The sequence below is a fragment of the Carassius carassius genome, chromosome 4, assembly GCF_963082965.1.
Source record: "Carassius carassius chromosome 4, fCarCar2.1, whole genome shotgun sequence".
Lineage (NCBI taxonomy): Eukaryota > Metazoa > Chordata > Actinopteri > Cypriniformes > Cyprinidae > Carassius > Carassius carassius.
The window spans coordinates 30,389,154-30,404,237 of NC_081758.1; the positions used below are offsets into that span (position 1 = coordinate 30,389,154).

Below are 15,084 nucleotides of genomic sequence, written 5' to 3' on the forward strand. Positions count from 1 at the left end.
TACAGAGAACCGACAAGCTGGAAGTGAGAGCAAGTTTGAATGAGAGATACCGTTTACATCTTTATTATTTCTGCTTTAACGGTTATTTCATACAATTATTTATTCAAATATTTTATTTAGGCAATAACTGTTTAATATTTGACTAATTTACTGAGGTGGCATCATTGTTAACTTACACAAATTATGATAATTTGGTATATAATTTAAAATTAACAGTCGCCTGAAGGAGCTCTACGACTTAATATCTCATCTGAGCTCAAAACGCTGCTCTGGAGAGTGTCAAGATACTAAAAATAATAAATACATAAAATTATGAATGTATTAATGTCTGTTTTATTTTTGTTCTAAGTATTTTAAAAGTATTTAATGATTATGAACATAAAAGCATTGCAAAACAAATAAAAAAACATACCATATATGAAACCCCAAAGCTGACGTGGAGGTATGTATTACAATATAAAGTCCTTTTGAGTGTTATTGCTATTAATATTATTTTCTAAAATAAGGTACATGTAATATAAAAGAACATATGACAATGTTTTTGCCACCGGTCCAAGTCTCAATCGCAGTGTATACGCCACCGTCCGAATCCGTTCACTTATTTATTCACTCCTTCCTGATATATAGTCCACTCAACTGCCATACACTATATAGGGATTAGTGAATGAGTGAATGAGTGAACGAGTGAGCGATTTCGGACACAGCAAGTGTTTCCAAACAGAGATGACATTTTTGTGAGCGTTTTTCTTTCAGATGAATCCAGTTGGAGTTATTTAAAAAAATTGTCTTTGATCTCTCAAACTGTTTGATGCCACTCAGCAGGTGTTGCACTGCATCGGTCCTTGAGAAGTTTAATAAAAAGCGCATCCATTAAAAAAAAGTGTCTCACACTGCTCCACCACAATGTTTGTGCAGATGCAGGTGACGTAACTTTGACGATCTACTCCAAACTGGTCTATATACCTAAAGAAATGGCTTAATGTGGTACTTTCACAGTGTGTACAAAATTGTATCAATAAATTGTGTATAATCAACAATCAATTGTGGGTGAATTGTGAAAATTTTACAACATATTATCACAGGTTTGGATATATACAAAAGTGATCCTTTGGTTGTGGTGAAGAGTTTGTCTACTGTATCATTCATAATCTTTTCAGTCTTTGACAGCACATATCCAAGACAAAATACCTCAAGTGTCTGATCTATACATGAGAAATATATATATATATATATATATATATTTATAGTACACGAACAATGAAAAAATGTAACAATATTTTGTGTTTTGTGTAGCCTGGATGTGCAAGTTCATAAAGTAAGTAGGAGCTCTGAGAATGTTTATTTGAAGACATTCTCAAAGACAGGGCACTTGTGGCTTTTGAGTTTTTTCATGGTATTTTTAAACTCCTTGCTGGATTTTTCCCACTTGTGAATGCCAGTTAGAATGTACTGTTTGTCCACCTTGCGTCCCATTATAAGGTATGAGTTTCCGAGATTTTCTAGCTGCGTGCAGGGGCAGTCGGCTCCGTTCTTCAGGTACAGAGTGAGTTTCTTCAGGTCCGTCTTCTTCAAAGTGCCCAGCTTTAGGGGTTTTTTCCTCTTCTGCAGGATCACCTTGCGATCCATGTTCTCCCGTTTGACCTCTTTGATCTTGGTCTTTATGGCTGAAAAAAAAACAGAGATTTGGATAAGGTTGAGAATATGGATAAAGAAAAAAGAGAGAATTGCGATCAGCTTTTTGAATCTTCTCCAGTGGGTGGAGAAGAGACTGAAGATTACATCATCTTACCAGTAAATAATAGTTTTCGGTATTTCTTCAAATTAGGCCCTTATGTTTATTTCTATAATGACATGTAGATTTTGAGCTGCTTGGAAAAGCCCCCACACTGTTTTTAAACACTGCTCCCACCTACTGCATCTGTTGTGGTCTATGATTTTGCAAAGCTTCATTCAATCTTGCATTGTATCCCTGGACTGTGCAGCCCTCTCTCATCTACACAAAGTCATCTAATTTTTCAGGCCATGTGCCGTGTTCAGAGAGTCCAAGAAAGGTTTGGGTTGAAAGGGGTATCGCTGGTAGTTTCCAAATGTCCAAGGCCATAAAAGAGATATTAGACTGCTAAGTAATGCAGGGGGCATAAAGAGAGATGAAGGAATGGAAAAACAAAATGAGGAGAAGGTGTAATCAATATCAGTCCTGTCTTCTCTTGTCAATGGTCTAAGGGCAAAGCCATAATGATACTGGTCTCTCTGTCATGAACTCTGTCAAGTTCAAGAAAAAAAAAAAAAAACATCAATATCCTTGCAAACCAAAACCGCTCTTAAAGCTGTATTCTTTTCCCAGGGGGCAAGAATGTCCCAAATTGCAGCTTCACTGCCCTCTGCCCCTCTAGACGTAACTTGAAACTAGGTTTTGTCCCTTTGAATAGCTCTCTTACAAGCTTGGGGCAATTAGTCAAAGGTTAGAATTTTTCTAAATGGATATTTTGGCCGTAGGTCCTCATTCAACTATTACTCCACAAAAAAAAAAAAAAAAACATTCATCAAGCACCAAAAGTAACCAGGGATGAAAAAATGTTTTATACGATTTTTAACTAGTCACGTTGAAAATATCACTATAACATGATTCAGGTAACATTTTCTTTATTAACCCTCTAGTTAAAGAAATTTCTATTTCAAGTGCACCAGACGTGAAGTTGTCAACATGATGTAATTGTTAAACAAATCTCTTGTTAAATATCTTTGCAAAAAAGATGCATGAACTACAACTACATGTTGTACAAACTTGTCTTATACATATGTTGAGAAAAAATACAAGGAAAATGCTTTTTAAAAAATCTCAAAAGTCAAGGTAATTAAAATAAAAAAATACAGAAGGTAGCTACAACACCAGTAGACTATTATTTACTATAAATGTTCTGTAAAAACAATAAACAACCTGTCACCATGATGCAAACATGAAATTTCAAAAACATACAGTAGATAGTTTATTAAAGGTTTTTATTGGATAGTTTTTATAGTGTTTTTTTTTTCTGTGTGAACATGGACACGTTTGACTGTTGCGCTTACATCTCTTACAGCGTCTCATGCATGAAACGGCATTCTAAAAATGTGGCGCTCAAATTAAACTTATGGTACTTATGGTGCTACACACAGAGCGCATCACACCAACATGCAGGGCCGGCCCGCGGCATAGGCGGTATAGGCAAATGCTAAGGGCGCCACTCATCCATAGGGGCGCCAGAATGAGTGAACGAGTGAATTTTTTTTTTTTTTTTTTTTTTTTACATATTTGTTTTTATAATAGGCTACTATTTGAAAACCATTAATTCGAAATACTACAAAATAAAGCAAAAAAAAAAAAAAAACAAGTCCGGCTCTTCAATCTTCCCCCGCCCATCGAGTGCTTGAAGTGCGTCAGAAACAGAGCGCGCGCGATCAGTTGTTGGTAATTTGTTGTGTAGCGTGCCCGACGCCGCATCCAATGTAGACAGCACTGCTTTTGTTAACACACAGCTCATAGAAACGGGCCTGGCAGCTCGCGCCAGTTCTAGACACGGTGAAAGTTTCCTGATTGTGACGGAAGGCCGAATTTACATGACACATTATAAATGAGCATAGTCTGCGATAGATACAGTGCCAAAAAGAAGAGAAGAGGATGAAGACAGAGGTAAAGAGATGTAGTGAATGAACAATTTATTGCATAGGAGTAAGACACTATAATTTCATGGCAGTTATTTTTACCTTAAACTTAATGTTAGCAGTTGTTCTGAGTTCTGAGTCCCCAGACTGTGATTTTGTACAATCATGTCAGTTTTAAGACGCATTTTTTATTATCACTTTTTTATTAATGTTTTACTCTACAGTTGTGCAGTTTTGGGGGGATACAGTACAGGCCAAACGTTTGGAAACATTACTATTTTTAATGTTTTTGAAAGACGTTTCTTCTGCTCATCAAGCCTGCATTTATTTGATCAAAAATACAGAAAAAAATTAATATTGTGATATATTATTACAATTTAAAATAATTTGTTTTCAATTTATTATACTTTAAATTATCATTTATTTCTGTGATGCAAAGCTGAATTTTCAGCATCATTACTCCATTCTTCAGTGTCACATGTGACATCCGGTCTATCACATGATCCTTTAGAAATCATTCTAATATGATGATTTATTATGAGTGTTGGAAACAGTTCTGCTGTAATGTGTGTGTGTGTGGGTGTGTGTATATATATATATATATATATATATATATATATATATATATATGCTAAATCATGAACACAATGACAGGGTGAAATGGGCTGTGATGCATGGGGCGCCAGGTAAAATCTTGCCTAGGGCAGCAAATTGGTCAGGGCCGGCCCTGCCAACATGCAGTTGGATTATTCTTTTCTCTTTACTGTTAGCATTGGCATACTGTCAAAGTATCTAATTCTAAAGTTTGGTAATATTTCTATTCAATATTGTGATTCCTCGAGTTATACAAAATAAAATTGTGGCAAAACATTAAATTCAAATGAATCTATAAAATATATATATTGTGTTAATATAAATATATATGTACATATATAATGTATAAATAAATATAATGTAAATATAAATCAATTAAAAATAAAAGACTAAAACATAAATAAATCATTTTAAATGCTAGAAGTGAATTTACGCATTACTACATAAAGTGCAATATGGAAACAGATATTCATTTTGAGATTTGCTAAAGATTAATTAATAGTTAAATGTTAAATATTTCGTGTTTTTTTAAAGATTAATTTTAAGTGAGCATTTTTGTCTGCAAAGGTAATCTAGATGTAAAAATAGGTGACATGAGCACGAACAAATAAATATCTAATAGTGACCGATACGATTTTTAAAAAATGTCTAATCTCAACCTATTCAATTAAATAAATAAAAAAGTTTAATATGGTACTGATAAGTGACAGAAAACGGTTGGTAAAAACCTCTGCAAAGATTACATAAAATGCTGTACCTTATCCATCAGTATAAGAAAGACTTTTGACCACTTAATTCCTGTTTTAATCTAGCTCCACATTTTTAGATAAACTCTCTTTAACCTGTTTATCTTTTCATTTCCTTAACCTTCGCACAAGTCAACTCCACGGTGGTCTTCCCATAATATAACGTCAATGGCTGTTACTTCCTCACACTGCCTTCCAGGTGGTTTTTTTCTTTTCCCCTTCTGGGTTAATGATGGAGAAATATGAAGCGCATTAACATCTTATCAACTTCAACAGTCGAACATCAGTGATCCACCAGTGAACTTCAGAAGAATTTGGTCCAATTAGCAGTCCGATCCTGAAGACCCGTGGAAGTGAGCAGACATCGGTATTGAGATTTACTGCTAATTATGCTTTAACAACCTGATCAGTCTCCATTGGCTGTCAGTAAGCAGAACACAATGAAACTAAATCCTCATCATATCCTCTTAAACCTTGACTTAAATATCCTCTGCAGCCTGGAACATGAAAATATAATGCTTGATCATTGCCAAGGAAAGTTAAAGTCCCCCATGAGGACCCCTTTTAAGTCATGAGAGCAGCTCTTCACAATGTTATACTGTAATTCAAAGAGTTGCATGATGAAATGTGTTTTAGTCCACAGCCCATAACCTCATATCTCACACATCCTAACTTCTAATGACTCTGGCAGAAAAAAGCCTGTCTTCCCAGTATTATTAGTGCACATGGAAGGGATTACAGCTTGATCTGAAGTCTATAAAGGAACTTAGTGTTTGATTAAATAAAAATATGGTCTGAAGGTTAAAGAATGATCAAGTCAGGCTAGAAAGAGTCTTGCCTACCTACCACATCCACTTTACCTTAGTTCAAATCCCGCTTTAACTCCACTGTGAATTCCTTTTGCACCTTGTGTTTGTGAATGTAATCCTTACAAATGCAGGGACATGGCTACAGTTAAATACCTTCATGTGTGGCTTTACAGCTAGTATGTGTAACACCACACTTTCCGAACAATAACAATGGGAAAGCTATAATAATACCACTCTACACAAATAGACCCACATGAGTGAAACCATTTTACTGAACCATGTGAGGATAGTAAGCAAATATTGTGCACAAAGACCGCACAAAGTTTCTGCATTCATACAACGTACTATAAAAACACGAAACAGCCACCGTTTCCAAGCACAGTCATTAGATCAGATTCTAATTACACAAACCCGAGCAGATAATGTTTCGATCTCAGATGGTCCAAATAAGTAATTCATGCTTGAAAGCTTTGGTAAATATTTGTTAAATAAGATATAAACAAAGAGAGCATATCTCAGAAATCGTGTGGTCACAATCAGTGTTCTTTCCAAAATGAAATGAATCAGTTTGATTTAAAAAACTGTGAAAGTATTCACATTTCATCTGTGATAAACATTGCTTTAAAAAACCTTTTAACCTTTGCCCCTGATCTTTGACCTGGCTTCCTCTGTCATTTTGGAGACATGTCCGCAGCCAGAAGTAACGATGCCATAAACTCAGTAGGGTGAGTTCGAGCTCAAACAATTCAGAAACATGGCACCTGTGGCTTGGGGTGAGCTCCAGTTAAAATGGTGCTACACCATACAGTTTTACTACAGGAAAGCTGAGCATACATCACTGACCACATGATAGACAGCCAACTAAAGTGTGCTAATGTAGTACTGTTTTGTCAGAAAGGAGAGACAGAATTTGAATAAACTGTATCTATATTTTGTGATCTGTTTCCGTGTTCTTCAATATATCTTTAGGATTGTCTAAGTATCCAGAGCTGTTCAAAATGTCTAATGAGAAAACAATATGTATACAAGCTTGATTTAGAGACTAACCCATACATTTACTTCCTCAGCAAGATTTCACAGCATGAACCCTACCTTCCCTCACTGTCTGTCTTTGGCAATATCCTGGAAAACAAATGTAGGACTGAGGTCACAGTGAGAGTGTCAGTGGGGTCAGTTTACATAAAGCTGACCAGAGAAAGACGGCAGCTTTCCAGAGATAGCTAACCCATTTCAAACACTGAATGAAACTTTATGGTTTTGTCAGAGACTAACCAAAACCAGCTTTTGTTTTCTCCTCTTCAGAGGAAGGCAGGAAGTCACTCTCGCACAGCTCTCCTTTTGTTGAGGTAACTCCTGCTGTGATTGGCCTTAATGGCTGCAGTTACAGTCTCATTTAACAGTCATTGTTGTTACCATCCTCAAAAAAATAAATGTTTAGTCACACTGAAAATCTAATAACAAGAAATTAAACTCATCTTTTCTAACAGAATGGAAAAAAGGCCACCAATGTACCAATGCCATTCAATCAATATATCATTCAAAAGATGGGATGCTAAGATATTATTATGGTTTAAAAGAAGTATCTTATGCTCACTAAGGCAGGCATTTATTTGATCAGTAACGCATTAACATTAATATTGTGAAATATTGTAACAATTTGAAATATTTTAAACATTTTCCATTTGAATATATTTTAGAATGTAATTTATTTAAGTTTAATTTAAAAGAACAGCATTTATTTGAAAGAAAAAAAAAATTGTATGATTAATTTATTTACCAATGCATCCTTGTTCAATAAAAGCATTACATTATTTAATATTATTATTATTATTATTATTATTATTATTATTATTATTATTATTATTATTATTATTATTATTATTATTATTATTGTAATCTTACTGTCCTTGAAAATATATTATATTCATATAATATATATATCCAGTTTACTCCAGTCGCCAAAGAGTAAATTCAGACTTTGACAGTCTCTGCCCAGAGGTCAACCCCTGGGCTGTTGTCACATCCAGACAGGAGGGCAAACATCCCAATTTAGAGCTGTTAGTAACAGCCAAATAAAGACTGTACAGCCTCTGTGAATTACTTCAATTCATTAGTTAAACAGCCATAGCCTCTCAAAGGGTAATCCAAACCATTCAGCTGCTGCTGTTTTAAGTATTAAAACCATTGCATTGTTCTATTAAAAGTGGATTTGGCAGTCAAGACAGTCAAATATGTGCAAAATAACAAAATTGTGATCCAGTGATGCTTGAATCTGTCCCAAAAGCAGTGTTAATGGCCATGGAATAAAATATCATTCTAGCTCTTGACATTTATGGCTAAAGAAAGCTATGACTCAACATGATGACTTAATGCTGATGAAAGGTGGACCTCATCTTTAAACTAAACTAAACAGAAAGATTTAATATACCAGTAAGCAAGTCATTATAAAAAAATTAATTGCTATGGTTTCCTCTCCTGAAAGAATAAAGTTTTCCCTCATTATTCTTACGCAAGACCCTGAGAACCAAGTTTAAGATGAGCAAGAACATTAAACTACAGGCATCTGTATGAGGCTCCTGGGGAAGCTGAAGGAATAGGTGAATACTTTTGGTTCAAGACTGTGTGGTTTTGGCTGTTCTTTCAAACTAATATACTGTATATCAGTCTTGGCTCTCTTGCATGCCTAGTCTATTGCCAGAATACAGAAGATGAGAGAGGAAGATGGGCTGCAGTCCTGAAATTTTCAGTGTGTGAGCACAAAACAGCATGGATGTGTGTTTTTTCTGCGTGCATGTGTGATGTGTGTACTTATGTTCTTACCAAATTCACTGGCACACATGTGGTCCAGAATCACATCCGTTTTCATTTCATTGTCACAAGGAGGACATACTGGGGAGTATCCTAAAAAAGAGGAAATGCTGTCAGTGAAATGTCTGAGAAATTCATCATTGGTATCAAAATTCAGAGTTATTGTGATCAAATGATTTTTTTCTTTTGTCTACTTTAGTGTTTAGTCCCAAATTGTTTTTGTGTGTGTGTGTGTGTGTGTGTGTGTGTGTGAGAGAGAGAGAGAGAGAGAGAGAGAGAGAGAGAGAGAGAGAGAGAGAGAAACGCTTTGGAAAGTCTGCATTTGGCTTTTAACAGAGGGGATCCAATCACAGTGAAGTCTTCTTTCAAAAAGAAGAAAATTCAAACTTGTTTAACTTTCTCTAATAATCTACACATCAGGCAAGCCATGGGAATTTCTCCTGGCTTTCTTCTGTTTTTTTTTTTTTTTTTTTTTCGTGTGTGTGTGTTTTTTAAAGGGCCTGTAATACATCCTACATGTGCTTTGAATTGTTAGTATATTCTTTTTTTTTCGCTGCTCTTCTCATAGCATTACAAGATTAGAATCAAACCTTTTTAGACAGACATAAAAATCTTTGCTTGTTTCGTTCTTTGCCTGTCACATGGTAATTTGAAGTAAACCAATATGATCTCTGTTATTTACATTTGTATATAATCTATTGTTACAAGTTATGCAGGTTAGAAAAAGAAGGCATAGGACAACACCCCAATAACTGACTGACTGTAATTAGGACAAGAATTGTTCTCCAGATACCTCCCTATAGTCATGGAAACAGAGAAATTAAGCCTTGAATGTAAAGGTTTTTAATTAAATTCTATTGAAATTCAAGCAAATTATCATTATAATCCGTTTTTTTTTCAACAGGATAAGAAACTCAGATGTCTTTATTTGCACTATTTGCCAAGACTTTGATTTAATTTTTGGTGACTACTTGTTTTTTCATTTGCATCTATTTAACAGATTACTGTGAAAATTGCACTCAGGTGAAAGGAGCTTGTAAAGACAGCTGCTCGCAAGGAATTCCAAAGGTAAACATTTTTATGTCACAACTTTTCTGCGTAATGTAAATTATCACCCACTTGCAAGCTACCAGTGGATCAAACCACTTGTGCAAAACTATTATTTTAAAGCATTTTTGGATGACGGAATCAGCAGCAGTAAACTTAAACTGCCCTGTGGAGGATAAAACAGGGTTCAAAATTCAGTGGCTCTTGTTGAGTGTTACTTTCTCCACATGCATTATTGCCATGGAATCACAAAAAAAGCAGACAAATGGTTAGGGCTTAACCCCTTGTAGAGAGTAGGAAGAGACTAAATCCTTTCTTCTCTTTAACCCGGCACTGCATGAAGCTTACATTGGGTCGTTGAGGGAGGCTATGTAATCTATCTGTGGCTTTGGGTTCATTCGACCCTGATGCTGATAGCATGTGATAACAGGATCACTATGGGGTGCTTATTAATTTAACTTCTCTCTCTGGTATTCCAACTTCCAAGCCACCATGCTAGTGATCTCTCACTCAGGACTGTGCATCACTAACAGCAGGCTAGGGCAGATGGCAGAAGTCACAAAAGTATCTTCTCTCAGTGTGGTACATCGTTCTGGCACAGTTCATTCTAAAACACCATGTTGTATCTTTTGAAATGGAAATTCCCTTGTAATTTATGAGCCATCTACATAAACTAGTTGTACTTTCCCTTGTCTGAGACAAACAGCTACAGGGTTTGAGTGTTTCCATAGGGAACTGGTGCCAGATAAATAGTCCACATGACTACAAAAAGATAACCTACCTACTTACCTACCTAATTTGCTTTAAATTACAGGGGAGGTTTTTAATGGGAGTCTCTAAGAGTGTGGAAATGTATTTATTTATTTTCTAACTGTTGAAAATTACAATTTTCTGCTTTGGTGCCACCAGTAAATAAAAGCAGCTGTTCAAATCTCTCCCTTTGTCTGAGCTGAGGTACTATCCTCCTGCATTACCTTATGGAAAAAAATGTGTTAACAGGCACAGCAGGGAAGCCTGGTAAAGTTTTTGCTGGTGTTGTATTGAAATAGCATTACATTTAAAGAAATAACAGGGTTACTCAGTAGTTGAATTCATTTTAAGTCATTTTTTGCTGCCTGCCTACAGGGTCTTTTTTACAAATTGAAACTACACTAAAGAAAAGGATCTATTCCAAAAATTAGGTGCCGCAGTTGCGAAATAACACCAAATAAATAGATATGTAATGGTCTGTTGTTGGAACACATCCCAGCGTTGTCCTGGAACTCAACTAACACCCTGAAAGCAATTGCTACCAGCTGTTAAACAAGCAAAAACTCAGCTCTTCATCTATCATGCTTTACTTAAAAGCCACATCCCCTGTGTCCTCTACAGATGTTATTGTAAGGAACACGTTACCTATAGACATTTTCCCAAAACTGAATCACTTGTCAAATCAGATAAAACTATTAGGCATTTAAGAGCTTGAGAGGCAACAAAAGGTGTGATAAGTCTAGATGAAAACCCCCAAATGTCCCTGAATGTCCCTGAAATAACATTGCAATTGCCTTTAAAAAAATTCAGGTGTTACTTCTCACAAACAACAAAAGGTGAAGGCTGTAACATAAGTAAAATAAAATAATACTAAATGTATACAGTATACATTGAAGCAGCCAGTATAACCTTACGTTTATCAGGATAAAAAGTGCCATCACTGAAATATACAGACAGAAAATAATTCAGTATTTGTGAAACAATTACATTTTTATATTTTATACCATTATATTTGTGACATATTTTCATTAGCCTCACATATATCTTCATGTTTTAGTGAAATCACACTTGATTAAAAAAAATTAATAAGGCCAAACTTAAACTTTTCATCAAGACATGTGGACTTACCAGTGGGCTTGGAGGCCTCTGTGGCATTAGGTGTACTAATGCACACATCATCTTGAGGAAACTTGTCACAGGTGAGCATCTCAGGCCAGGGAAACCCAAATGCTTCCATGATGGGTATGCAGCCATCACGCACATCTTCACAGAGCCAGCGGCATGGGTAGATGGCCCTCTCCAGACACAAAGGGGCAAAAAGGGAACACAGGAACACCTGAGTGCCTGGGTGGCAGTTCTTGTGCACCAGGGGCACCCAGCTTCCTGCCTGCTGCTTGACCTCAGCCATAGACTCGTGCTCCAGTAAGTTGGGCAGCAGCATCTGGTTGTAGCCCACACCATGACAGAGCTTCAGGTCATCTGGGATGTCCACACACTGCGGAGGCTTGCCATAGGGTAGGTCGCCTTTGTACTCTGGCTTCCAGATATCATACACATCCTCAGATGTTTGGCCCAGTGAGACTATTAGTATTAATAAAATGATGATCCTCCAAAGGAACAAAGATGCGAAGGACTTCATTGTGAACACCTGGTCAGGATCCCCAGGCTACGGAGCCCAAAAAGCGGTGAACCTTGAGTGAAATTAAGTCTTCTTTGTTTAGAAAATAAGAAGGGAGAGACAAATACCTCTGAAGTGAAAGTACTGAAGTTGTGCAGACTCCAGCTCTGAAGCCCTGTAGCTAGCTGTTGCTGACTCACACGGCTGAGATGCTTGAAATGCGCTGCGCTCGAGACCAGGGGAGATGAGACCGCCTCGGCGACCAATAGGAAACGTTCTGCACCTTTTGCTTCTCATGTGTCAATCAAAGTATTCAATGACCCAGTGAGTGAGCCAATATCCCCGCGCGCGTGCGTCTCTCTCACTCGCAGTTTGTGAAAACAGATTCTTAATAACTTCATTTCGATAACATTATTCGAGGCATTGAAATGCATGAGGAGTCGCTGAAGGCACGCGATAATGACTTTTACAATATACTGAAAAGCCGACATTAGGCTACAGAGGGAAACATGCACCTATTACCACGGAACTCTGTGGTTTGTCATGCATTTTCAATTCCACGCAACGCGGCTCCTCAATATGTGCGGAATAACCTACGTTTAGACTGGCTGCTGATTTTCTTGATATATGTGATTTCTGTTCACACAGCGAGCGTTAAAAGGTCTATGTGATTTAATAACACTTTATTTGCTCTGTGTTCGTGGTCTCATTTCTATTTCAACGACCCAAATTAAGTTAAAATGTGAGGTGTGAAATCACCCGACGCGTGTTAACTCTCCTTTTGCGCAGTTGTTTTGCTAATCACATTGGTGAGATAATGAAGATGGAGATGTCTGAAGATGGCTCAGAATTCATCACCAACACCCACTCTCAATACATTTTAAAGCAATACGGTCATTATAATATGCTCTACATAGCACCATTTTAACTGGAGAACTGTAGAAAAATGACAGTGCCGATTACACGAAAAATGTTAGTCAAGGTTATCTTTCCGTTCTCAGTTTAAGTTAAAATATTATTAAATCGTCACAAAGTCCAGGCAAGATTATTTTTTTTTTTTACAATAATACATGTGCAGTTTTATACATAACGCGGGTTTGACCCTATAAAGCATAGCCTACTGTATCATATTCGATAAGCCTCTACATACCTCTCTTCATACTTTTTTTCTTCTAAAATCCTACACCTTTAAGGTTGTGTCAGGTGTGTTTTTGTAAATTCCAAAAGTAAATGCAAAAATAACTTTAGTAGCTAATATTTCACGATTATACAGTATTAATAAGATTAAGAATATTTCAACATTTAGGCTACTGGACTAAAGCTATTTAGTCACTTTACTGCAATGCAATTTGTTCTGAACTATCAAACAATTAAAACTACATTGATCATTAAGTATTTAAATCATCTTACTAAGATATATTACCGGTAGATATAGAGTGACAACTGATACTTATATGCATTTTATGTAAGTAGACATATTAAGTTTGGGCTTCTGAATAAAACAGATTTTTTTCCTCCTGAAGTGTGAGCTCCACATTCTCACTATCATACTAGATGGGCCATAAAATCCTGATAAAAATATTATACAAAACAAACTGTTTTGTCATAACTTGCCAGTATAGCATCATTATAAAAAAAATACTGTAATCAAATTAAGTTCAAATGATGACACTTGATTTTCTAAGTTTGATGATCTAATATATTTGATAAAATATGCTGACTATATATATAAATATTGGAAGGCTTCGATGAAATTAAAGGACGATCAATATAGATATTAGCTGTTCATACTATTTTGCTTAAATGAGAAATAGGATGTGTACAATGCTCCATGCATTTGAACATGGTGCCATTAACCTATTGTCTAGTACAACCATAGGATTTTATACGCTATTTATGTAACAAAATTTCCACAAAAACACACTTATGCATAATGTCTTATAACAGGAAAGACTATTTTTCTATGCATTTGGTTAAACATGTGTCAGCTGAGATTGCACTTCATCTGTGTTAAACTAAACAACAAGACATGGTCTACATAAAGGTGAACATATCTGAAAGATATAGGGCTAAAAAAGCAAGAGTTTCAGGAAAAGGAGTGCTGGCTTATCGGAAAGAACAACATGAAGCCCTCAACACCCTTCAACTGAAGCATTTTTCAAGCAACACCTTTCTAGAAAATTTCTTGGTTTAGGGAGTCTCTCAAGCTAAATAAATGAATGCCTTTTCTGTTTGTATAGCCTCTGGTATGAAGGAAAGGGCTTGATCAAGCTAATATCACACTTGAGAGATGCCTGCATGAATGCTAATTGAATGGCTGTGATTGGAAAAGTGACCTAACAGTAGGCCTCTTAACATAACATTTAAACTAACAAAGCAAAACTGTGGTAGTTGTACTGAGTGCCCATTGAACCCTATTCAAAGTGGTTTCCTCAGCCACAATAGAGGTCATTATCAGTAAAATGCGCATGCGGGTACTCGAAAGGTCTAATCTTATACTAACTGCAGCACCTGAGCACAGCAACTTTCCTGATTTAAAGGAGAATAGATGGCTAAATGCAGGAATTTGATGATGCATAATGGGAGATCTTTGTCTTCCATTTGTACAGTTCCACAACCATGTGTGAAAAATAAGATTTCTTAATAAAGTTACTCAGCAAATCACATCAGGAACCTGTGTTGCATGAATTCCAAAGTAGTAAATGAGTAGGCCTCATTTAAAATAATGTTGTCCTGACAGCTCCTGGGGAATTCACAAGACCACGTTTTCACGTTTTACACCAACCTGTGAGTGCTTGTCTGCATGCGTTGCAAAGCCAATGACTAACATTTACATATAACTTGAACTTTCATGTTGGGGTGAGGAAACATAAAAAGAGAGAGAGAGAGAAGGAAATAGTCATTCCCTTTCTTGCTCTCATGTTTATTTAGGCTAAGAGATTCATTTTTTAAATGTCATATGCCAAGTTATAAAACATGTTCACACTCCATAATCACTCAGGAGGGAGAAAGCAGTCAGCTTTACCATAGAGAAACTGATTCTGGTTTATTGCTCGTCTCTCAAGACTCA

General features: G+C 36.2%; 1 protein-coding gene across 1 annotated transcript; it reads right to left on the reverse strand.

Moving 5' to 3' along the window:
• Window positions 1-1,041: 1,041 nt before the first annotated feature.
• LOC132139743 (secreted frizzled-related protein 1-like) lies at window positions 1,042-12,265 on the reverse strand. Its single transcript, XM_059548338.1, has 3 exons — window positions 11,525-12,265; window positions 8,612-8,692; window positions 1,042-1,664 (listed from the first exon to the last, which is right to left on the reverse strand). Exons 1-3 carry the CDS (start codon window positions 12,033-12,035, stop codon window positions 1,339-1,341), a joined length of 918 nt encoding a protein of 305 aa, XP_059404321.1. The 5' UTR covers window positions 12,036-12,265; the 3' UTR covers window positions 1,042-1,338.
• Window positions 12,266-15,084: the final 2,819 nt, after the last annotated feature.

What these genes read in the sequence shown, in the direction of transcription:
- LOC132139743 (XM_059548338.1), bottom strand. Translation starts at nt 12,035, where the DNA reads ATGAAGTCCTTCGCATCTTTGTTCCTTTGGAGGATCATCATTTTATTA. An exon ending in AGAGGCCTCCAAGCCCACTG is followed by an intron (nt 8,693 to 11,524) that starts GTAAGTCCACAT and finishes CCTCTTTTTTAG; the next exon opens with GATACTCCCCAGTATGTCCT. An exon ending in CATGTGTGCCAGTGAATTTG is followed by an intron (nt 1,665 to 8,611) that starts GTAAGAACATAA and finishes TTTTTTTTTCAG; the next exon opens with CCATAAAGACCAAGATCAAA.